Here is a 25,288-nt window from a genome sequence, read left to right on the forward strand (position 1 = left end):
TAAAATAAATTAATTAATTAAAATGAAAATTTTAAAATTTGATATGAAAGAAAATATGATAGGATACATAACAAAATTAGAAAAAAAAACATAAATAAACATAAAAGAGTTATAAAAAAATAAAAAAAGTGAAATGATTATGATTTATATTAAGGACAAAAATTTCAAAATTATTTGAAGGAGGAGAATAATTATAATAAGTTGATAGAAGCAATCGAGAAAAATCACACAGAAGAGAGCAATAATACAAAAGAAAATGAATAATTTTAAAATATTAAAATTAAACTGAGGATACTATGGTAATTATAATAATTTTTAAAATATTAAAGTTGAGATTCCCTCCCCTCCCCTCCAAATCCCTCCGATTTGGAGGAACGCAAAAAGTGTGTTTTAGAGGGATTTTGCTCCCCTCCCCTTCCCTCCCCTCCCCTCATAAAATTTGAACCAAACACATTTAATTAAAAATATTCCCTCCCCTCCCCTCCCCTCCCATCCATCTACCCCGAACCAAACACACCACCAAATAAACAAATTTTAGTATTTGTAAAGTATGACTATAATGATATTTAATTTCAACTTAGCTCAACTGGTAAAAGTACAGGAAAATAGTTAGATTCTTGTTGAGAATGAGATACTAAACATTTTACCCTATTTTTCTCTATTACAGCTTTGGTTCTTTTGTTTCTTACAAAATAAATAAATAAAACATTATTCTTTTTTTAACAAGGAAAGAAACACTATTATATTAATTATAGGGTAATTTGAGTACATAAATTATTATTGAATAAAAAATAATTGATATTTATATAATTATAATACCAACTTTATATTTATTTTAAAATTAAATATATTTTAATTTTGATAGTTTTTAATTCTTACCTTATATAAAAATTAAAAGATGAAAATTATAAATGAATTAAAGTTATATTTAACTCATAATTTTAATATAAATAGATTATTGATAATTTAAAATATTATTTTCAAAACAATTTTATTTAGTTTATTTTGTAACATTTAATTTTTGTTGTTACTCTTACTTATATGAAAGACTTCAAAAAATTAAAATAAGAGACTTCAGTTTAACCGACATAGTACGAGAGAGTTTATAATATAATTTGTCATAAAAAAATTATTTCTTGTTTTTTTTTAAGTCGATTATTTGAAATATACTTCAAACTTGATAAAAAAAATTAAATATTTAAATGTCAGCTTTAACATTAATTTTTTAGTAAATTCTAAAATTCGAATTGTTAAAATATCTTTAAAAATCACATAAAAAAATTGGTTCACTTCATAAGAAATTGATTTATATTTTAAATAATTATTAGCTCAACTTTTTCTATTTTATTATTGATTTAAACACATCAATATTGCTCTCGTCAAATATGAAAAGAGCTATAACATGTCTACGATTACGACGATCTTGATAATAGTTCTACTTCACGACGTTGATAGCAAGGGAAAGATACTTGCGAAATTCACTCCATATCAAAGTTTAACAAATTATAATATGTAGGGTAGAGATTGTCTACTTATTGTTAATTAAGTTTAAGGGAGAAAAGTTAACTCCTAATTAATATACGAAACACTTATTTAGTGAACATTATTAAAGTATATAAAATTAAATGAAATTGAAAAGGAAACATTTGAAATGAAATTGGTCCAAATAGTATATAATAGAAGTTGACATTCATGAATCATGGATTATAGTTTTTCTTGTTTAAGTCACTCCCTAAAGGGACATACCCATCCTATCTAGGCAGACAAATAGGAGACATTGATGTTGACACTCATAATACCACAATCATATAGTTGCATTAAACTTCCTAACAATTGGCTACTACTAGTACTAATATTTTTCTATATAAAGCTTCAAAATCAACATATTGTGTTATATAGAACACAAACACAATTCTAATTATTTAAGATGGCTATTGCACAAAACAAACGTTTCTTACTAGTGATTCTTTTTCTCCTATGCTTCATCTCTATCCAAGCTAGAGGTATATATTATTTTATACATAGAGTATCATAATTTATTTTTTGTTAAATTTTTTATTTTATTCTTCAAAGTTTTTAAATGTTTTCTATATATTTTGCAGCAAGAATACTGAAAGAAAAAAGCAATGATGTAGTGAGTATCTCTCATGATAAAGAAGCACAAGATCGTGTGTTTAAGGCAAAAGAAGAAGATCATAATAATGGAGATGAAGTATTTGCAATGGATTATACTCCAGCTAGAAGAAAGCCACCGATTCATAATTGAAATATTATTTGTAATTTTGTGCAATAAATCATTTTAAGCTAGGAAAATTTTGTTCATGTTTAAATATATGTTGGCCTTGTATAAAGTTATAAAACGGTGTAATTATACATGATACACGGTAATAAAATCATTTCTCTTCTCTGGTGGAGTGGGAATTAATTCTTACATTCTATTGTAATAAAATTTATTTTCATTTCATAATAATATTTCATTTGTATGTTCTTAACTTAAAAGATTGTATTTTTTTTTCAGATGTGTGATTTCGTTAGTTAAATTATAATGGATAGAACTAATTTATTAAAAAAATAGAAATATATACAATATTTTTTATTTTAGAAATCTATTATCTAACTATAAAAGATCAATTGCATGTTTTGTTTAAATTATTTTTCTATTTAAAATTATTATACTACTAAAAAGGCTTATAAGTAAATAACAAATATCTCAATTAAAACTCTTTTCCATATTATATTCTCTTACAAGGGTCAGTTACTTATTGGCCTCATTGATCAATTTTTTTCCCCAACATACACATCCTCTCTCTTAAATTTAATTAAAATTTCAAATTTCTCTTACATTTATTTTCCCACACTTTCTTATTTTAATTTAATTTTTTCTCTATATATTTATTATCACTAAAAATACTGATAATCAAATTTAATTTATCTCACGGGTCACTCACTATCTACACAATATCTATTTTATTTTAATTAACCATTGCCTTAATTTGAGAGACAAAATTCTTCTTTTAAATATTAATTTTTTTCTCCATCTCACAATGCATTTTTTCTTCTTTTTATATGATTATTTAATACAATTAAATTTATATGATTATTGTTCATTTTATAATTACGTAAATTATTTCAAATATTGCATTTGTATCTAAATACATTTTATATCACATCAAATAATTTTTCATTTCTCACGGGTCATTATGAACACAATATCTATTTTATTTTAATCAACAATTACCTTTATTTGAGAGAAAAATTTTATTTTCAAAAGTTAAAATTTCATTTTTTTTCTCCATCTCATGGGTCCTTTTTTTATAAGGTTATTTATACAATTGAATTTATATGATTATTGTTCATTTATAATTAACTCAACTCATTTCAAATTTATATATGTCTAAATATATTTTATACAATACCAAAGAAATTTAATCGTGCGGGAGCACGAATATCTTACTAGTTCATACTTATAAATAATTTAAAGACATACATCTATGTTCGTGCACGCGCACGAATATAAATATTAATAAGTTTAAATGAGAGCAAGAGAGATGAGGGAGAGAAAAAGAGAGGAGAATGTAGTAATATTAGGAGAGATAGAAGAGAGAGTATTACAAGAATATGGTTTGCTTATGGGGTCTAAAAGCTTTTACAAACAAGCAGAAACCGCTACAAAATTATTATTTTTTCGATGATTTTAGACTCTTACATATGAGTTGATAGATTATAACTAATACTATAATAGATCTGGGTTGCAAAGGAAAAACATAAAATAAATTTTTGATTTTTCATATATTCTCACTTTAGCAACATTATAATTTAAATAGTTAGAGTTTCATGTGGCCTTACTAATTAATCAACTTAAGGAAATGACCATTCAGCCTCCAACCACTTAAGCACAACAATCCAAGTTGATGAACAAAAGTGGCTAACTCGAAGGAAAGCATATGGGACCAGCCCCATAGTGAACAAGCGACAGGAAGACCACCTGGTTATGTTAAATTTCGTATTCCCTTTATTGTAAAAGAAAAACATGACATACATAACATAATGTACTACGACCATTGGAGTATAGAAAAAAATTCACTAAATTGCCTTTTCCCTTTTTATCTTGAAAAGTAGCGACGAGTCCAGGGTGCGACCAGAAGGATCGAGGCCCCGTCACAAAGACTCGGGGTGATGTCATAAACCCCAACAACATATGACTAAAGCAATCAAAATCTCACAACACTGATATAAAAGTACAGCGAAAGCGAACTTCAAAAATGGTGAATAACCAATCTACCCCCTTTTGGTAGCTAGTCACTCAATAGACCATGGCAGATTTGCCAATACATTAACCTCAAATCAATTTTGAACCTTGGCCGGACACTGTCCTAGAGACGTCCAATAAACTCTGAGGCACAAAACTCAAGAAAAATAGCCAAATTCTATAGATAAAATCTCAGAAAATAAACAACATCATAAAAAGGATATAAGTCGAACAAGCAAGAAGATGAAATAAATAAGGTAGAATTTGTGTATTAAGTGAACAAATTCCGGTAGATATTTGAAAGATTATTTCAACTAAGATTTAAATTCTAGTTCTCTCAAATAATTTTTTTTAATACTCGTGTTAAAGGTACAAAGTTTTCATTGTCATTTAACAATGCACAATCTCTACCAAGAAACTCGTGAGACACAAGGTAGATTCTTTCAGTTTAAAAGTATTAGTACAGAATTTTCTTTTTTTTCCTCTTTCCTAAGTTTCTTGTGATTCATGATCACATCTTCATTGTGATTACCCTCTTCAAAAGCTCAGGCTTAATTCTTTCTTTTCTTTTCGAGGTATTGAGCCATGCCTATGTTTGGAAATTTGAACAACTTTGTTACATGTACCACCAGCCCTGGTCGTGTTACAACGCCACACTATAGACTCCTCTAACTAAGAACATATAGACAATGCATTTCCTTCACCCAAAACTTCCCTAAACAATACAGAAGAATTAATTTTCAGTTATTTGGAATTGTCTCATAGAATAGCAAGCTGGCCTCAGCAGAAAGAACCTCGTCCACTGAAACAGCATCCACGTGAGAATCTGAAACACGAAACCAGTGCGTTGAGTTTTGATTGAAGCAATCACCAAAGACGTCTGAGGACTCGGATCTCACACATCTGTAAACACTGTAATGCCCTCCTCCAGTTTTTCCAAAGTGTTCCACAACAGAAACAAGTTGATACAAACATGTGTCTTGAGAAACTGAATTACAAGCAACATCGAGCTGCATAAAAAGCACAAAATGTGAGAACTAAAAAAGAGCATCGCCGATCATGTCAATGTCATATTAATCCTCCTTACATTTTAAACATCATTTCAGAAGAAAATACACTTTCATGTAAACTTAAATTTTTGTTCAGTCCTTAGATTTGGTCAAGAGTTTGATTGTAGTCCCTAATCCTTGTGACATTTTTCATGGTTTTTTCCTCTCATTAGATCTTTTAGCCCCCACTTTAATAGAGATTTAAGTGTCATTGCCATGAGATTGACAGACGGATACCAACTGTTTCTTTAAAAGTTCAATTTAAAATGAATGAATCAATACAGAAAATATGGACCAACCTTGTCAATGGATTGCAACTGTGATTTTGAGTGAAGGCTTTCTGAAGAACTAGAACACGGAAGTTCGTCAAGTTCCTGTCTACTACTAAGAGTATCTGCATCACCAATAAGAGTATCTGCATCAATCTGCTCTTTTTCTTCTCCATAAATGCCACTGGATTTAATCATTCTAATCTCAGAATGCACATTGCTATGGTTTGGCAAAGAACTTTTTTTGTTATACTGCATATTTAATGGTGGACTTTGTACATTTTCCTGTATATTTACTCCTAGTCTAGTTGTCATGAATGAGGACATATCCAAAATCAATGGAAATGAAATATGGCCCTGAAACACCATCATCAAGGCAAAAAAAAATACTCAGTGAAATTCAAGAAAATTAATATATTGCTCGGTTATTAAAAAACTCAGGCAGCTCTAAAATAATAGTCAAGTATATGTCCAATACATAGCCATTTAAAAGTGCAATCAAATAAGCGTTGTGCTTGGTGAACTTTTATTTATTTTTGTGTGATCAGGAGGATTAACAAAAATGAAGCCTTAAAGGAATGGAGAATTTAATACATTAGAGCAATGAATCTGGTATACGCTCTGATATGTATTGAAGGAGTATCCGAAATTTTTTATTTTGAAAAAAAAAATCCAATATGTCCTGGTACTGCAGCAACACGTCTTCGATACACTACGGATACAGTTGGTTTATCTCATGATTGTTTAATGTTTTAGAACATGAACCAAATTTTTCCCTCCTTAATTGCTCTTCTCTCAACTTTAATTAACTCTCATGATTGTTCATTTTTCTATATCAAGAATCAAACTTTTCTCTCCTTAATTACCATTCTCTCTAATTTACCTGTTCTCTCTCCTATGTACTGTAATTTTGATGCACCCATTTCTATCAGACCACTTCTTCCAGGTTTTAAATTTTGCAAATTCAATTGGTTTTTGTTGGACAATGATTGAACTAACGTATAATTTTAATTTATATATGTATCTTAAACATATCATATCATATATTTTTTAATGACCGACATATCACCGTATCAGATATGTATCGTGTCCGTGCTACATTGCGTTAGAGGTTACCTGGAGTTTGAATGACTCTCCAAGATCAATCATGTGAGCTCTTTTCAGCTGGATGCATAAAATCTACCAACAGACAATTAAATGTTTCAGTAGTTCAGAGATTGAACAACAAAAGAAGAGATATACATGAGAAAATTAGAGATGCCAGATAGCACAGTTAGGCATACCCTTGGACACCGAGCAATATTTAGCTGCTTCAAAGCATGTGTAAACCTATTTGACCACGGTAGATTTTCAAGATTATATGTTTTTTGGCAATCGCAGAATTCTTGGTCAGAGCATCTGCTCAGTTTTCCAAGTTCTACCTGAGTAACAATGGCAAAAAATTCACAACTTGACAACATAAAAAACAGTCAATTACTAGAGTCAGGAACCAACATCTATGCATCACTCGGCTATCTTTATCTATATCTAAATAAATAAAAGTATCTATATCTAAATAAATAAAAGAATCACATAGGGATGACCTTGTCTCCTTCCATCAAGGAAAGATACTTAATTGCAGCCTTATGCCAACAGTGGTTGCAGTGGTAGTTTTCAATGTGCTCAGCTACAATGAACTGCTTCAGGCAATCCATCAGTGTACAACCAACTCTCTGCAACCAGTTAAATTTAACAGAGTTACAGTAGGCGTGTAGCACTCAGCCATCAAAGGAATAACATTGAAACTACAGTATAAGTGATATTGATTAAAACTTACTATAGTGTAACTATTACTAAGCACGGGCGAAAGAGGCAAACAATCAAAATTTTCAAATTTATTTGAGATCTGCAAAATGAACAAATATGAAGTTTAAAGATATTTAAAAAAGATACAAAAAAATGGAAAAGGGAAACACTATCAGAATCACATTAAAAATGAAGAAAGGAGATATTATCATTAAAAACCAGAATAAAAAATTATATAAATAAGATTGTTATCAAGAAATTGTGTAATCAGCAGCATATCATAATAAAGAAAAAGCTATTAACATGGAGGTCTCATGCCTCACACAGACCACAGAACTGGACCAACCAAAAAGCTCACTATGGTGTCATTAGTAACTTGTTTACATGTTTGGAGTATTTATGTGAGATGAATTTAGTCATTTTAGTAACCTACATGCAACAATGAGGCTCATCATCATGTCAACTAATGTTGTGACCTTATGATTTATACTGTTTACCATTACCATCATTAAATCCATCAACAGGTCAATGATCAATACCTGTAATAACAAAATTCAAATATAGAACAAAATTTAAATTGAAATTTTTTTTCGGCTTCTGGAACCCAAGTCATGCCAATCTAAAGCCAAATTCCTATATTCGTATTTCTGGCCATTTTCAAATGACCGGCATTAATTCTTCCAAGATGTTTTAGCGTGGTTGTAACTTAGCCTACAACTTTTTACTTCCAAATGCAACAATATTAACCAAAACAGGAAGTCAATAAAAACATCAATCTGAACAACAGTCCTCCTGATTGCCAGTTATATGGTGATTTCAAACATAATAGATGTCAGCAAAAGATGCAGAATTGAGTGTCATAATTTTTTTATGAAAACGGTCTAAAATTACAAACAAGAACCGAGAGTGTACATGCAATCAACTAAAAAGGAAAAGTTTGTTAGACTGCCCTAACGAAAGTCTCCTATACCTGGGACGAGCAACTTTGACAAGTTAAGCTGCTACAAAGAATCCCGTCAAAGGGTCCAAGATAGAGGCGGTGCCATCTCTCTGGCTCACTCTGCCAATCCGTCTGTATTGGAGTAAGAATTCTATTATTAGAACCAAAAATGTCTGCTAAAGAACTTATCTTTGGAGCATAACAACCTCCAGATTCTTCTCTCAAAGAGCACAGTAGATGAACAAACGCCTCAGCAGCATCCTACAAAAACAAACAAACTAAGCACCGAGCAGAAAGAGAATTAAAACAACAAGCTAAATGACAAAAGGAACGCAACTCTACCTGCTGGCTCGTCAGATCAAAATCTGGAATATAGCTGGACATAGCACGCATTAAATTTGTCGGACTCAATACAACATTTTCTGTACTAACCGAGCTCAGCTCTGCACGCACGGAGAGCAGTACACTATTACAATTTATAAAAGTATATAACAGTGATTCGCCCGCGCTCGATACGAATATCAAGTAGTAAACTATGAAGTAAAATTACAGAATCAAATTTCATTAATCTCAATTGAATGAATGTAAAATGGAACATATAACAATCACAATTTTCTTTCCAATGCACAATTAGAGAAAGCAAACTCCATTCAATCAAAGAATTGAAAAATGTGCTAGTGCTACCTTGTAATAAAGAATCCAAAGAAAAGACAAGAGGCATGTTTTCACCGAGCGGTTCATCATTCTCAAATTCTGCAAGAACACTATCAAGAAAACTCTGAAAGCAAACACAGCTAGCAAGAGCCTGCAAAACGACGTTGAGGAAACAATTGTTCCCGAGGTTCTGCAAGCCGGGAATCGAAAGCGGTTTTTCGGAAGCGTTGTTAGATTGAACTAAGGATGCAATTGGTTTAGACGATTTGGTATCTTTTAGAACGAATATGATGCCGACGGCAGCTATGGTGGCAATGCCGGTAACTGCTGCGCGAATGGTAGGGGATAGTGTCAAGGTAGTGTGGGTTTGACGGAACCATAGCGTCTTCTTCATAGCGAGGGTTGGATGAATCGAGGTCGCTACTGAGTTTGATTTGAGGAGTGAGATTGTGTTGAGTTCGTTTCAGTAGCTTGGCGAGTTGAGATTTTCAATCACTCCTACAGTCTCCTACTTCTGCGAAGCGTTGTCCTTTTTGAGCTGTAAAATTGGGTCACCGAATGAATGGGTTAGAGATTTTATGATGGTCACCCCAGTTTGACCCGGCACCCGGAATTCTCAAAAGAAATGGAGATTTTTATTTTTATAATTTTAATGTATAGAAGTGTAATTAATGTCGCAACTTTTAGAAATGCGGATCCTTACTCGCAATTACAATTATGTTCTTTCCGAAAATATCTGAATTTTTTTAAAGTTTATGCAATTATTGGATTTTTCGTTGAAGTATCGGGTTTTATGTCAAATTTTTTGCGTGGATGAAATACTGTTTTTTTAATTTGGTGGATATATATCGGATTTTTGAGAAATTCAATGAAATTATACCAGATTTTTGAGAAATCCGGTGTAATTATACCGGATTTTTGAGAAACCCGGTTACTTATAAGAACTGCCAGACATTTTGAAAAATCCGGTATGAATCAAAATTTTTTGAACTTTTGAAGAAATTGGTAAAAAGTTGTGAGATTTGGAAAAAAAACATAACTTTTTGACATTTTTACAAATTATACCCGATAAAATATATAAATATAAATATTAATACAAAACAAATTATGTTGACTTCCTAACTTCTTCTTCTCAATGTCTAATATGTCTCGCATATGCTGATTCACATGCTCTTGCACCTTTACTACAGTTATGTCTCCTTCAATCTATGACGGGAGGCAAGGGACAATTGGGTTTCAATCCTAAACTCAACGAATATTGTCAACAAAACCAACTGTAATAAGTTTGTGTCTACTAGAAGTTATGCATGGAGCTATCATTAATGGGAAGAATGTGATGTTGAGGTAATATGGTATTGTATCTAGAAGCAATAGGGTAACTCATACCAGAAATCGTCATCCATTTCTCACGACCTTACACGTCCAAGCTAGTTACCCGCAACACACTCCTAACTTCTGGTATTGTGTCATAGAACACGTTGGAATACATTTGATGGTGTTGATGAACTTCAGTAACTAATTGTGTTCGAACCAAAGACCTGGACTTTTCGCCCCATCCAAGTAAACTTGAAATAGCACGAAAACCACAATTTTCATCTTTACCTACATCAACAATATCATCAATGTAGTGATGTAAGAAAACAAGAAACTGAGACAAGTATTATAGTTTTGAACACTTACTACACGATTGACTTTCAATTGGTTTTATACATGATCTCTTCGTAGTCTGACTTTCTTGATCCCTCAGCATACTCCCACTGCGATGGATCACGATGCACATCATTCTCTTCACCATTTTTACTCTTCTTATTTATTTGGCTTGTACTTCACTGGTGGTTGACTTGTACTTCACTGGTGGTGGACACATGGAAGTTGTGGATGGGTGTGTTAGTTCCCAAACTTTTTCTTCATCATCCTCTGGCCTACAATATATAGTGTACTGAAATACCTCTTCAGATCTTCTTACTTTTCTTCTAAATTCAACTATGTCCCACTATCTTCTTCAATGACCTTGTGATCTTTAATGAATAATTTCTTCAAAGTTCCCCCTCACACTTATTCTGATTTGATCCTTCCAGATCTTTTATGTGCCACCTATGATTCCATAATATTGGTTGGTAATATTCTGCATTGCTGTTAATTGCTGAGTCAAATTCAATCAACAGTAGTTCTGATTCATGCGCAATGTCAAATGGCTTGCATAGGACATCTTCTTTGACATGCTGTCCAAATGTTGAAACAAATCAACTCAACATATTTCTTTGTCAAATAGAACTTCACCTGCTTTCTCTTACAAGTTATATATCCTATTTAACTAATTGCTACTATATTAGTTTTACCAAACATAATGCCAATTCGAATTATAGAGAAATAACAAATACGATTGATAAAATTATTACTAGTGTAATTTCATATAAGAGACCATATAAAAATATCGATGCAATCTCTATCATACAAAGTGTCAATGCAATTTCGACCATACAATTTTTTGATACAATCCAAATCATGTTGACTTTCTGATTTTGCTTTCCCAATGCTTTATATGTCTCACATGTGTTGTTTCTCATTCTCTTACACATTCAACACAATTTTCTCTCCAACAATTAGTGTCTAGAGGCAACAGACAATCAAACTTCAACTAAACCTAATGAGTGTTGTTCACAAAATCAACTACAATAAGTTTATGTATATTCACAGACCTATAGAGAAATAACACAAGTGGAAAGAACATGATGTTAAGGTTAAATGAAAACGAGACCAATATCATGTTATATATAGAAGCAATAAGATAACCCATATCAGAAATCATCATTCATTTGTCACGCCTTTGAAAACCTAAGATAGACATTCTTAAATGATGCCTAACTTCTAAAACTGTGTCACTAAACCCCTTGGAATGCACATCATTGTGGTGAAAAACTTGACCATCTAACTACATATGAACCAAAAACCATGCCTTTTCACCTTAGCCAGGTAAATCTCAAATAGCACGAGAAAACACAATTTCCACCAGCCTTCATGCTATAATATATTCAATATAATTTTGCATAAAAATAGGAAACTAAGACGAATATAGGAAGACTTAATAGACAGTTGACTTAAGGGAGCCTTAATAGATGATATCTTGGATGTTCGACTTCCGTGTAAGACATCAACATACTCCTAATATGAAGGATCTCAATGCACATCACTCTCTGACCCCTTTTACTATTCTTGGATTCAGTTTTAGTCTTGAAATTCGCAGGGGACAAACACATAGAAGCTGTAAATAGATATATAAACTCACATACCTTTTTCTTCACCACTCTCTGACCAATAATATCTAAGGTGGTGAAATAATTCTCCAACTTTTTACATTCATCATTTAAGTCCAATTGTGTCTCACTTTCTTCTCAATGACTCCATACTTTTCAATGGGCAATTTCCTCCAAATTACACGAATCAAATCCAATGGAACAAGTTCACCTTGTACTTAAAAATGAGCAAGTTTACATGCACAATGAAACCCATGTGTTGTTTTAATGAAACATCCACATGCAACTTTGTCAACACCAACTCTTTTTATACGTTTAAACTCTTTCGTAACTTTGTCAACAAATTTCTCCTTATAGAGTGAAAACCATGTTTGTTTAACATAATCTACTAGGGAAGGAAGATAACACATACTCGTTCAAAATATTATTGCAAGTGTTTCTCATACTCCAATATCTTATTTAAATACATGACTTTATTACATAGCTTCATCACATGTTCTTATCTATTACCATCAACAAACTCTTTGCACTTTGCACCCACATTTTTTGCAACAAGGAATACACATAATATATGGGTGGAGGATAAGAAAACAACTTCAATGGCATTCATTAGGGCAAGTTCCCGATCAATCATCGTGACCTTAGGAAACAAGTTCTCAAATGTGAACAACTCCTTCAGCTTTTTTAGAACTCATGTAAAATTTCCATCCCTTTCATGTTCAAAGTAAGCAAAACTAATAAAAAAAAGTCAACTCAATTGACATAACACCAATAATCTAAAGTAGTGGGAGTCGATACCTATTGATTTTGTATGTGCAATTAAAAATCAAAATCAGATGAAACATATTCAATAGCTCCACTAAATCAGGACGTGTCTAAAAAATATCACCCACAACATTCAAGTCCCCATTGTTTCTGGTCCAATGCATATACTTTTCTTTATGAATTAAGCTAAACAAATATTGGATTTCCGTCAATGAACCTCTAACAGTAGATTGTTATGCTTCTATTGCCTTTTACAACTGACAATACTTGACAGATTATCTACACTTATATCTTTCAACACACACATTATGAACCTCGATGTCATTTTGTACTTCGTCATGTCATTCACGAATTGTCTTTTTTTAGGTTTTAGACGACAAAGTATTTCATGATTGTCTAAATCATTAGATAGACAATGGTTGTGTATATCACATATAACCTTTTATGTTCCCACCACAACCAGCTGATACGATGACACATATTTCAACCAAGAAGGGAACACAACTATTCTTATAGAAGTAAATTATGACTTTTCTTGGTTCTTGTAATTTCCTCCCTTCTCACTGCCAAAAATTAGTTTGTACTTCCCGCCTCATATCCCATTTGTTGTATTAGAAAGAATGATAACCACAATAACACTGTTGTCTTTCATTATATTGTGCCCATGACAACACTTCATACTGAAAGGAAAATATCTGTCGTTTAACATTTTCAAAAGTCGATTAACATTATCAAAAGTTCCGATGAAAGTTATAAGTAAAACATACTAAATCAAGGGTGAATAAGTAAAATCTTCTAGTGCACCGTCCACAATAGATTCATTCACGATGATCAACTCAACAACAAAAACAAGGCCCCATTTGGGGGATTTCAAACAATCCGATGTATCAAATTTAAAAATTTCCGATAGGTGAAAAATTCGCACCAGATTTTTCTAGATATTTGGAATAAATGAATACTAGGTTATTAAGTAGCAATAAATATTTGGTAAATCCTTATCCTTTTAGCTTTTGAAATTTTGTCTTTCTACCAGATTTTTAATTTAACTACTGAATATTTAATTTTCACCTGACTTTTTTAGAATTTTTTTTAATAAAAAAAACAGTTAAAATTTGTAGACGTAAATTAGAGTAGGGGTGGCAAACGGGCATGCCCGCCCCGTTTAGGCCCGCCCCACAAAAGCCCGCGAAAAAACGGGGCGGGGCGGAGCGGGCTTTTTTAAGAGTGCGGGTCTAAAACCTTGCCCCGCCCCGCAAAAAAGTGAGGGCGGGGCGGGGAAAGCCCGCGGACATTCGGCTTTTTAGACCTAAAAATAGTAAAATTCTATGAAAAAACAAATGCCCGCAAAAGTCCACAAAAAAACGGGGCGGGGCGGGGCGGGCACATTAAAAAGAGCGGGCCTAAAACCTTGCCCCGCCCCGCGAAAAAGTGTGGGTAAAACGGGCTTTCCCCGCGGGCCGGGCCCGTTTTGCCACCCCTAAATTAGAGAGAGACATTATTGAGATTTAGAAATTATGGGGGTGCAAGGTTGAATCCTCGGAAGCCTGCTAGAGATTATTGGGCCCAGACGGGCTTTTGGCACACGTAGTTGCATAAAATGAGCTTCTACTACTTTCTTAACTTTTCTGATGCTTCCTTAGTCCCTCACATTTTCATCCTTTTTTCTAATTTTCTAGTCGGCTATTCCTTCATAGATCTCTCTCTTTCTCTCGCCCAAACCTCACTCAACCATGGTATTCTCCTCTCTCATCCATTCAAGATCTCTCTTTCGTCTGCTTCACATGCTACTACTTTTCCACTGTTAATCTTGATTGTTTCTCAATTTGTTGTGTAGGCGAATACGGAGAATTTAGATGCGAAGATAGAGCAATTGCTGAACGTCGAGAAGCAGATGCGTCTCGCCGGTGAAATTGTCGGCACCAGAAAAGCTGCAATCGACATTTTGCAACTCTGCTTTGAAGCGAAAGCGTGGAAAACCCTAAACGATCAGATTGTCGTTTTGTCTAAACGACGCGGTCAACTTAAGCAGGTACTCGCTGAAGATAGATGCGTTTTGAGTTAGGTTTCAAGAGGTTTAGGGTTTTGGTTCGCTTTAAACGATTGGTTGATTTTTTTTTTTTTCCGTTTAGAATGGAAATTGTTTATTGTTTGTTTGAGTGGTTAGTAACTTTGGATGCAATATTGATGGAAGATTTGTTTAGATAGCCAATGGAATGGATTATTGTACTTGATTTCACAATTGCTTATTTAGAAATAGTTTAGGGTTTATGTTGATTTAGTCTTCTATCTAGTTGCTGCGTAATTGATTGGTAGAAGAAAATAAGAATCATTATGTTATGTTTTACTAATGCGTTTATTATATATGCACGTAGGCTGTAACAGCTATGGTCCAGCAAGCTATGCAATATATTGATGAGACTCCTGATGTTGAAACGCGTATTGAACTTATCAAAACATTGAACAGTGTATCTGCTGGGAAGGTGAGTGTGTTGTGTTTGAACTCTCCTTTCCGCGTATTATCCATTCTATAAGACATGTGTTTTTCAAATTTTTATGTTGTATCGTGTTCTTCTTAGATCTATGTTGAAATTGAGAGAGCTCGGTTGGTCAAGAAACTTGCCAAGATTAAGGAAGAACAAGGGCTTATAGCCGAGGCTGCTGATTTGATGCAAGAAATTGCGGTAAGTGTGAACTTGTCATGTTTTTATGGCTTATATCTTCAGTATAACATATTGTTTGGCTAACTTATGTAATGGGTAACCTTTACAGGTGGAAACATTTGGTGCCATGGCAAAAACTGAGAAAATTGCCTTCATTCTTGAACAAGTATGAGCCACATTTCTTTATTTCATCATAAATAATAGGAAATCAGTTTCTTATGTTGATAATAAGTTACTGATATGAGAATCTTCCTTGTTTAATTGTGTAGGTTCGATTGTGCCTAGACCGTCAGGATTATGTTCGTGCACAAATACTATCAAGAAAGATTAGTCCAAGAGTATTTGATATAGATGCATCTAAGGAAAAGAAAAAGCCCAAAGAAGGCGATAATATGGTTGAAGAGGCTCCTGCAGACATTCCATCTCTACTGGAGTTGAAGCGGATTTATTATGAACTAATGATTAGGTAATTGAATTCCCACTTTCTGTCTCATTGTAGTGTTTCTTGTAGTTATAAATACTGTGGATCAACCCTGTATATTTTGATGTCTCTTTCAGTTTTATTTTATACAAACTGAACACTGTAGATGCTCAAGATCCTGGCTCCCAGGATTTTCAGTTCATGAACATTTGAGGATATGCTTTTTATGTTAACCTATTTAAAGAAAGGGAAATGCTCACAATTATCCCATGTGCGTTGTTTTAAGTCTAAAATAGTAAGCTTTTTGTGAAAATTATGCAGTCCATGCACTGGAAATTGAAATACCTAACCTTTTCTATTAATAATTTTATTAATTGGAGTTCTTAAACAATGCCCGTAGGGCATTCTTTAGCTAGACCCTTAAAGAAAAACCAATACTGTATATTTAAGAAGCTGAAAGTCAAGGCATAATGCTAACAAATGTCTGTTTGTCTGCTCTTTTTATTTCCATGCATTCACTCTTTCATAGTTTCCCTTGCATCTAAAGCGTTTTGTCTCATACTTTTTTCTCTATATCTATAGAACATTTTTTTTGCTTGCTTGCCATCTGTTTTTGTAGTACTAAACCTAAAATGTGGATTGGTGTATGTGTTTGTACCTTTGTCTGTTACTACCAAGTATTCCATTATTTTTAATTCTTGGTTTGATAGCCTTCAAGCAGTGTTGTTAAATATCGGTTATATCGCCGATATACCGGTTTTTCATATCGGAATTTGGCTATCCGATACGAAAGCCGATATTCCGTTTCAATTTCGCTACGCTCCGCATATCGGCCGTTTTCCGGTATACCTGTATACCGTTTTGAATTTGATATCAGAATTAATATTTTTCTGATCATTTTTATAATAACTCATATTAAAAAATATTTGAAATATAGAATGTGAAGAGGTGTAATAAAAAAGTAGGCTGTGAAGAGGTGCACAGTAATAAAATAATAGGTTGTGAAGAGGTGCACAGTAATAAAATAATAGGTTGTGAAGAGGTGCACAGTAATAAAATAATAGGTTGTGAAGAGGTGCACAGTAATAAAGTGAAAATGTGAATGGAATATAATAAAGTGGAAATGCGAAGAGGTGTATGGGTATTAACATATTCTTGGTAGTCTCGAAAATAGAAGAGAACGTGAAGAGGTAATTTTAGTTGGTGTGATTATATATAGGACTAATAGGAGTCAGAGTGCCTCCATCACCATAACTTTCTCTCCACTTTATTCATTCTTCACATTCATTCTTCCTAGCCATTCATCTCTTCACTATTTAATTTTGAGTTTTAAGTCATTTTGATTTTGAAGTTTGAACTACTTGGTTGTTAGAACTTGAGATTTTCAGTTTAATCTTAGTAAGCTTTTTTAATAATTGTTTATGATAGTAGCTTTTATATGTGTGGCATGTTTTACTTTATCTATAATTATTTATTTTAATCTCCTTTGTGGTTTCCGCTATTTGCCCGTTACGATATCCAATATTTCTCATATCGGGTTTTCGGTGATCCGATATTTTCCGCAATCCTCTATTAACAACACTGCCTTCAAGAAGAATTGCCTTTTTTGAAGAGTTCAATTAGCCTTGTTTCTAAATAATATCAAACTATACATATAAGAAATATGGATTGGTGTATGTGTTTTTGGCTTTCTCTGTTACTACCAAGTATTCCATTATTTATTTTAATTCTTGGTTTGATGATATTCAGAAGAATTCCTTTTTTTTGAAGAGTTAAATTAGCCTTGTTTCTAAATAATATCAAACTATTCTTATAAGAAAGCGGGTGTGATGGACCTACCAATTGGTTTTGGAAGTAGCTAATTTGTAATGCATTTGTGGTTTTCCAGAGTTTGAGTTGGTTTAAAATTGTTAGAAATGTAATTTCATTTTTCTCTTTTTAATGCATCTTGCACCGTATTAAACACTATAAATGATTGTATATTTTGGTTTGGATAAAATTTCGAATTCTCTTACAGACTTTCTACATTTTTATTACTTGGGTTTTTTCTCTTCTCCAAGTTTTTGTAATTTATCCTTTTACATATGTTCCCCTGCTTTTCATTCTTGTCTGCTGCATGACTTTTAAAAATGGAACATTCTGACGTGATGCGTAGTTTGTCTTCCAATTTGAATTTTATAAAAAAGGATTCTTAAAAAAACATGAACGCTGGCCTTAGGTATAAAAAGATGAGTGAACTTTTAAGTTGACAAACATGCTGATTATAGCTTTCCTTCCTAACATGTAGATTCCTTGTGTTTTTACCAGTTACTGTTTCATAAAACAGTTATTATGTTATGTCACTCTGTAAACATGCTCTTCTGCAAAGTAAATTCCTTTACTTCATTGTAAAATTTCCAATTCCTTTCTATTGTCATTTTTTATGTTCTGCTGCTGATAGGATCCCATATGAGAAGGTGGTCTAAAAGGGACAGTTTGAGTTATCTGTGAAGGATCCTATCAGTTGTTGTTTTCTTGTTCAATTGAATTATATGTGAAGGGAAACCTAGTGCTAAAGGGCTCCTGTTATGGCAGGGTTTAAGGAAGGGTCAAACCCACTGATGCGAGTTTAGAATAGGCAGTCTACAGACTCTACACTTTTGCACGGGGTTCTCTTTCACAAATAAAATAAAGTTCAATTGCTTATAATTCAGTTCATTTAAATTATATGCTTAAAGAATTATGCTAGCAACAACTCTCTAACACTCTTTTCAACACTCTTATTGGTTAAAATTCATTAGAGTCCCATTAGGTGTGGCCGACATTATTTAATGAAATCCATTTGAGTTTTCAATCAATTAAATAGTGCGTGTGTTAGAAAAAGAGTTGCTACCACTCATTTAGCAATTATTTTATTTGTGTTTGGGAAATGATTTGTAACACGAGACAGTAATATAGTATGTAGGGAGTTGTTCACACTGGAGTATATGTGGAAGTAAATCTGGTGCTATGCCACTTAACTACATAAGGATCGATTTAGATGAGTGCATGTTAGTTTAAATTCATACTACATACTTTTCAAGTACCCAGTTCTTGATATTTCTTGATGTTGATCCTGAAATCTTAAATTTTCTTATGCTGGTTTTCTGTCTATCTACCAGGTATTATTCCCACAACAATGAATATCTTGAAATTTGCCGTTGCTACAAGGCAATATACGAGATTCCATCTGTCAAAGAAAACCCAGCTGAGTTTATTCCTGTAGGATTCCTATTTTCTTTCTATATTTGCTATCTCTGTTACTGTATGATTCTTTTGTTATACGATATTATGATATAACATTTTCTCCGAATATTTTCCTTACATATACAGATCCTGAGGAAAATATGTTGGTTCTTGGTTCTTGCACCACACGAACCAATGCAGTCGAGCCTTCTCAATTCCACGTTGGATGATAGGAATCTTTCTGAGATTCCAAACTTCAAGTACATTGTCTTATTTTTTATCTCACATACTTGCTTGACATGTTCAAATATTTTATTTAGGATTCTTTGTCATTGGGTCTATCTGTAATATGTTGTGTCTAGGCTACTTTTGAAGAATGTGGTAACCATGGAAGTCATCCAATGGACAGCTCTTTGGGATACATATAAGAACGAGTTTGACAATGAGATGGTCTCTGGAAACTTTTTGAGTGAAAAAGCAGCAGAAGATCTGAAACAAAGAATTATTGAACATGTGATTTACTTATACTCTTATATTTATTCTCATCCTATCAACTTTGTTGCTCGATTTTGTAGGATATTCTTTTTGTTTTTAAGTTATTTATGTGAGCATTAACATGGAGTAATTTTGTTAACCTTTCAGAATATTCTCGTTGTATCAAAATACTATGCAAGGATTACTTTGAAGAGACTCGCACAGCTTTTGTGTCTCAGCCTAGAGGTGTGTAATGGTAGTTGTGGTTTTGTTCTGTTAGCCTTTTTATCATGGTGTGGGGGAATTCCCCCTGTAAGTGTTTCAAAGAGTAAAGTTTTATGTTCTTGCAAAGTGAAGCTAGTAGGGGGTTGTGGTTGGCAGGGTCTGTGTATGCTGCAGTAGTTCATCTGCTACCTCAAGCAGTTTTATTTGTTTTTCATTATTGACCTGCATGTGAAAATAGAAGCTGTAAACTTGAAACTATTTATTTCCTTTCCATTTTAATTAATCAGTTTTTAAAAGCGGATGTTCCTAATCAATAGTCCTTACATAATTCAGGAAGCTGAGAAACATCTCTCAGAAATGGTGGTGTCGAAGGCTCTGGTGGCAAAGATTGATAGACCAATGGGAATAGTTTGTTTCCAAACAGCAAAGGATAGCAATGATATTCTTAATTCATGGGCATCAAATTTAGAGAAACTGCTTGATCTTGTTGAGAAGAGCTGTCATCAAATACACAAGGAAACCATGGTCCATAAAGCAGTTTTAAAGGTTTAAGAAGATCCACATCACGGTAATTTTGCATTTTTTCTCCTTTCTCTTGCCTTTCTGTTAAAATTTCTCACCATATTTGTTTAGAGGTAATTGGACAATAGAAGTTAGTGATTAATGAAAAATGGTAGCGATTGTTCATGTCTGGAATATTTTCTTTTTAACCATAATGCTTATCGCAGGTCCTTCAGGAGCTCCTTAATATGTGGTTTTGGACTGAAGTTGCCTTACCTGGGAGGTTCATTTGAAATGTTGCCCCGTTGTGTTAGTGAATAGCATTAAACAGTTGTCTCTTTGAATTTATATTTTGCCATTCAATTGTTCAGGGAAGAGATGGATAAATGATTCTTAGTACTGAAAGTAGCTATGTTGTATACTACTGTTAAATACCTTACCACTGACTTACCAGACATGATCCTAAACGATCTTGTTTGTAGTAGTGGCAAGAAATTGAGTGTTTGTTCATTTATATTCTTTTGTCTGGTCATAATATTTACTTTCTTCTTTTGGTCACTTTCATTTTATTTTGCAATTTCGTAACTTCGAGTACACTCAAAGTACTAGTTGGGTGGGTTATTTCTTCGGATGAGGTTAACAATTGAAAATAGTTTTGTCAACGTAAGGGTATAATTTTATTAGCAAAGTTAATAATGATTGCCTCACTCAATAACAAAAAAAAACTAATCCTTAACTTGCCTATCATTTAATTTTTCTTTTTACCTTCATTTGGTACTTCATTAAAGTCCGATCAAATTTGTGCTATTTATCGCTGCAAATATATTTTGTAAGTTTGCATGAATGTTATAGGCATTTTGTAGAGATTGGTTAATATTCTCTTATTATTATTTACCCCCTCATAATTATGAAATATTAATAAAGAATTACACTTTCTTAACTAAGTATATACTTTGCATTTCTTCTAAATCCGATATTTTAACAATTTTCTATAATTTTCAATAGTGGATATAGATATTTAAATGATCTTAGTCACTACTCTTTATTCTTCAAAATTTCCTAGAAAAATCATCACGATACAATTTGCACATTCATTCAAGACATAATAACTAGAGATAATAACAGCAGTATTAAATTTCTGACTTTCTTTTCATATTAGTTTATATAAGCTATTGCTATTTCATTTTTTTTTTGGGTAGAATTCTTCTTTCGATCCTACATAGTTTATAATATTTCTACTATTCCTTTGGCTCTCCCTCTCTTTTCCAAGCTTTTCGAACTTTCCCAAAAATTTATAATACTAGGGGACAAAATATAGGGAGGGAGAGAAATAAATAAAAGGAAATTACCAAAGAAAAAGAATACATACACTTGTAATCTACTATTCTAAAATAAAATGGATGAATATCAGCCGGAAGGAGAGGAGCTATATCCAGAAGGCCATGGTGGCAACTGAGTAGAATAGACAGAAGGAATTGAAGAAATTGTCTGTGAAGAACTAAAAGAAGAAGAATATGAAGCTGATGGCGGCGACATTGAACTCTGAAGAGAAGAAGCCATGGGAATATTCTGACCATGAAAATAATCATAATACTTATTGGAACCTTGCAAAGTATAAATAGCTTCATTCTGAACCATTGAATCAGTACTAGAATGTGAACCACTCAAATGAGTCATTGGTGGATCAACAAAAGGCTGTTGCTTGAGTCTAACATTTTCAGGGAAGTTGAGTTTAGCTTTGTTTCCTCTGAAACGCAATGAAGCTTGATCATAGGCTTTGGCTGCATCTTCAGCTGTTTCAAATGTTCCTAACCATACTCTTGTAGCTTTGAAAGGATCTCTTATCTCAGCAGCCCATTTTCCCCATGGCCTCTGTCTCACTCCTCTGTATTTTCTTCTCGGTTCATCTTCATTTGGCACATTGTTATTGTCTGTTCTGTATTCATATATAGTTTCTTCACTTTGGTTCCTTTCCGTAGTTATTATCGTATTCGTCCATTCGCTCGAACATTCCACAACTGCATTTCATAAAATCATATCCATTAATACATTAAAAATTTGTTCGGTTAACTATAAATCACAATATATAATTAATATTCACCTTGATGCTTATTGTCACAAAATCCACCATCCTCCCTTCTTCTCTTGAGAGCAGAACTATCACCATAAGACAAAGAAGTTGAAGATTGTATTGCAGAAACAAAAGGCTTGATATCATGATTCATATTCTGACTCTCATCACCCCCACCATCATTGTTGTGATTGTGATCATCACCACATATGACATGTGTTAAAGCAGAAATCATAGCTGACATCTCTCCCTCTCTATTAAGACCAGGAAACATCATTAACATTCACAAACCTTAATTATATCTTGTCTTTCAATATTGTTGTCAACTTTTCAAAAACCCTTCATGCAAAAACCCTTCAATATGAATAAAACAGTAGCACAAGTATACATATATATAGACAGAATCTTGATACTGATTGCTAACAAGTTGACATAGCTAAGCATTGAATATTTATTAAGGATAGTACCAGTGACGGGTCAAAACTCAAAAGAGTGGAAGTGTGAATGCCATAGGATTGGTGGCATTCGTGTGGAGAGAAACAAGATGACGGTTTGGCAATTATTTCAACCTCGTCGGTGTTGAGCAAAGAGTTAAAATTAAGACAGTGAATAGCCGACATTAGAATATTAATTTAAGGTGACTTTTTTAATTAGTTGAAATGTAAATCCTACTAAGTAACTATGTTTGGTCACGCTGTTTTCGTTACTGTCTATAGTTGTAATCCAATTTGTTTGGTTGGATTTGATGTTTCATTGTTGTCAAGTTGTATTTACAAGTTGTTATGTTAAGTTCATAGGCTTTAGATATTTGTTGATGCTAAATTGCTACCAAATTGGCAAGTTGGATTCGAAGAAGCGTGCAAGTTCATTGGTTTTAGTCAACGGTCGACGTGGTTCAAACGCGGTTTTAATTGTGATTATAGTATTCACGAATGGATAAAGGGCATGAGGCACATACTGCAACATACTACACTCTTTCTTTCAATTTTATCCTGTGGATAATAGACTAACACACAACAATATCCGTACCCACTGCTGGTCGGGTATCCGCTCGAACTTTTTTGTGATTACTAGATAAAAATATCCCTTAGTGTTTATTATTTGTAATGGTTGTTAATTAGTCAGAGACCCGTGCTTCCGCACGGGTGATTTTTTTTTCTGGTGTAGTATTTTTGTAATGATATGAATAATATAAATAAAAGGAATTATAAGCAATATGCATAATTAAAAGGAGTTGTTTTACTTGAATAGAGTTAGAGTTTTATTGGTTGCTCTTCCAATTCTTTGAAAACCAAATATTTATAGGAATCGTTTTGAAATTTGAAAATAAATACTTTAGTTTTCAAATAAAAGTCATTATTGTTTAAAATAAAATAGGCATTGTATTGAAAGTGACCCTTAAGATTAAACATTATTATCGTATTCATGTGCTAATTTTGTGTGTAATAAAGAACCATATAAAAAAGGATATGTGAGTTGGAGAAAAAATAAAATTTTAGCAAATGCAAATGTAAAATTTTAAATATAAATGAAAAATATGAAATAATTTACTTAATTGTAAATTTAACAATAATTATATAGAAAACAATGATCCACAAAAAAAATGTTTAAGATAGGTTAAGAACACAATAGCAAAATTGAGTCAGGTAATTTAATAATTGACGGTCCAACAACAATTAAAAGAAAACGATATAGATCACTATGGTTTATTTTTAAATGAAAAATGATCATATAAATTCAATTATATTAAATAATCATATAAAAAAATACTATAAGATGGAGATAATAAAAATGAAATATTAACATTTAAAAATAAAAATTATCTCTCAATTAATAGTAATTGTTGATTAAAATAAAATAGCTACTATGTTGATAATGACCCGTGAAATAAAAAAATAATTTGATGCGATATAAAATATATTTAAAAACAAATGTAAAATAAACAATAATCATGGAAATGTAATTGTATTAAATAATGATAAAAAATCGTGAGATGGAGAAAAAAATAAAAATAAAGATATTATCTCTTAAATAAAGACAATGATTGATTAAAATAAAATAGAAATTATGTTGATAGTGACCCGTGAGATAATAAATAAATAAATAGAGAAAAAAATTAAAATAAAAGTAAGAAAGTGTGAAAAAATGTGGGAGAAATTTGAAATTTTAATTAAGATAGAGAAAATGTGTAATGATCGATTAAATATTGAGTTGATAGTGGCCCGTGAAATAATTAAATATTTTTGGGAATAATAATTAAATGATCGATTATTAATATTTTTTGGGATAATAGATAAATGTAGAAAAATTAAAATGAAAGTATGGAAAAATGAAATGTAAAAGAAATTTGAAATTTTTAGTAAGATTAAAATTTAAAAATAGATTATTAATATTTTTTGTGGTAATAAATAAATTAAGAAAAATTAAAATGAAAGTAAGAAAGTGTGGGAAAATGAAATGTAAGGGAAATTTAAATATGACTTACATCATCCATGGCTTACATGTGATGTCATCACTCATGCATTAAAGTTGTAGGGAAAATGTTATTTAATTCGGACCAATGAAAAGCTAACACTTGGGGCATTCATTCAATAAAGTTGAAAGAGTGAATACTTAATTTGTTAGTTACGAAAATGACCTTTTATTAGTGCAAATAAATTTTGGTGAAAGGGTAATTTAGACAATTTGGTCAATCTATTATTAATGAATAGATAGTAGATAGATAGTAGAAGTTTCTGCATATATTATAAGTTTGCATAAATAGATT

At 32.3% G+C, this 25,288-nt stretch overlaps 4 protein-coding genes across 4 annotated transcripts; 2 read left to right on the plus strand and 2 right to left on the minus strand.

The window, feature by feature from the left end:
• Positions 1–1,864: 1,864 nt before the first annotated feature.
• On the plus strand, positions 1,865–2,431 carry LOC131607586 (uncharacterized). The gene is made up of 2 exons (XM_058879569.1): positions 1,865–2,003; positions 2,103–2,431. The coding sequence occupies exons 1-2, from the start codon at positions 1,928–1,930 to the stop codon at positions 2,264–2,266; spliced, it is 240 nt and encodes a 79-aa protein (XP_058735552.1). The 5' UTR covers positions 1,865–1,927; the 3' UTR covers positions 2,267–2,431.
• A 2,094-nt stretch (positions 2,432–4,525) lies between these two features.
• Positions 4,526–9,541, minus strand: LOC131602812 (ubiquitin carboxyl-terminal hydrolase 27-like). The gene is made up of 9 exons (XM_058875010.1): positions 8,977–9,541; positions 8,635–8,735; positions 8,323–8,553; positions 7,384–7,452; positions 7,151–7,279; positions 6,851–6,988; positions 6,684–6,746; positions 5,598–5,924; positions 4,526–5,259 (listed from the first exon to the last, which is right to left on the minus strand). Exons 1-9 carry the CDS (start codon positions 9,338–9,340, stop codon positions 4,990–4,992), a joined length of 1,692 nt encoding a protein of 563 aa, XP_058730993.1. The 5' UTR covers positions 9,341–9,541; the 3' UTR covers positions 4,526–4,989.
• Positions 9,542–14,584: 5,043 nt separating this feature from the next.
• On the plus strand, positions 14,585–20,964 carry LOC131602814 (26S proteasome non-ATPase regulatory subunit 12 homolog A-like). Its single transcript, XM_058875012.1, has 12 exons — positions 14,585–14,698; positions 14,800–14,994; positions 15,338–15,445; positions 15,542–15,646; positions 15,735–15,791; positions 15,895–16,091; positions 19,187–19,286; positions 19,398–19,510; positions 19,613–19,763; positions 19,893–19,970; positions 20,283–20,517; positions 20,678–20,964. Exons 1-11 carry the CDS (start codon positions 14,696–14,698, stop codon positions 20,499–20,501), a joined length of 1,326 nt encoding a protein of 441 aa, XP_058730995.1. The 5' UTR covers positions 14,585–14,695; the 3' UTR covers positions 20,502–20,517; positions 20,678–20,964.
• A 630-nt stretch (positions 20,965–21,594) lies between these two features.
• Positions 21,595–23,290, minus strand: LOC131602815 (ethylene-responsive transcription factor ERF113-like). The gene is made up of 2 exons (XM_058875013.1): positions 22,552–23,290; positions 21,595–22,468 (listed from the first exon to the last, which is right to left on the minus strand). The coding sequence occupies exons 1-2, from the start codon at positions 22,802–22,804 to the stop codon at positions 21,858–21,860; spliced, it is 864 nt and encodes a 287-aa protein (XP_058730996.1). The 5' UTR covers positions 22,805–23,290; the 3' UTR covers positions 21,595–21,857.
• Between the last annotated feature and the right edge of the window lie 1,998 nt (positions 23,291–25,288).

This window comes from Vicia villosa, linkage group LG5 (assembly GCF_029867415.1).
Source record: "Vicia villosa cultivar HV-30 ecotype Madison, WI linkage group LG5, Vvil1.0, whole genome shotgun sequence".
Lineage (NCBI taxonomy): Eukaryota > Viridiplantae > Streptophyta > Magnoliopsida > Fabales > Fabaceae > Vicia > Vicia villosa.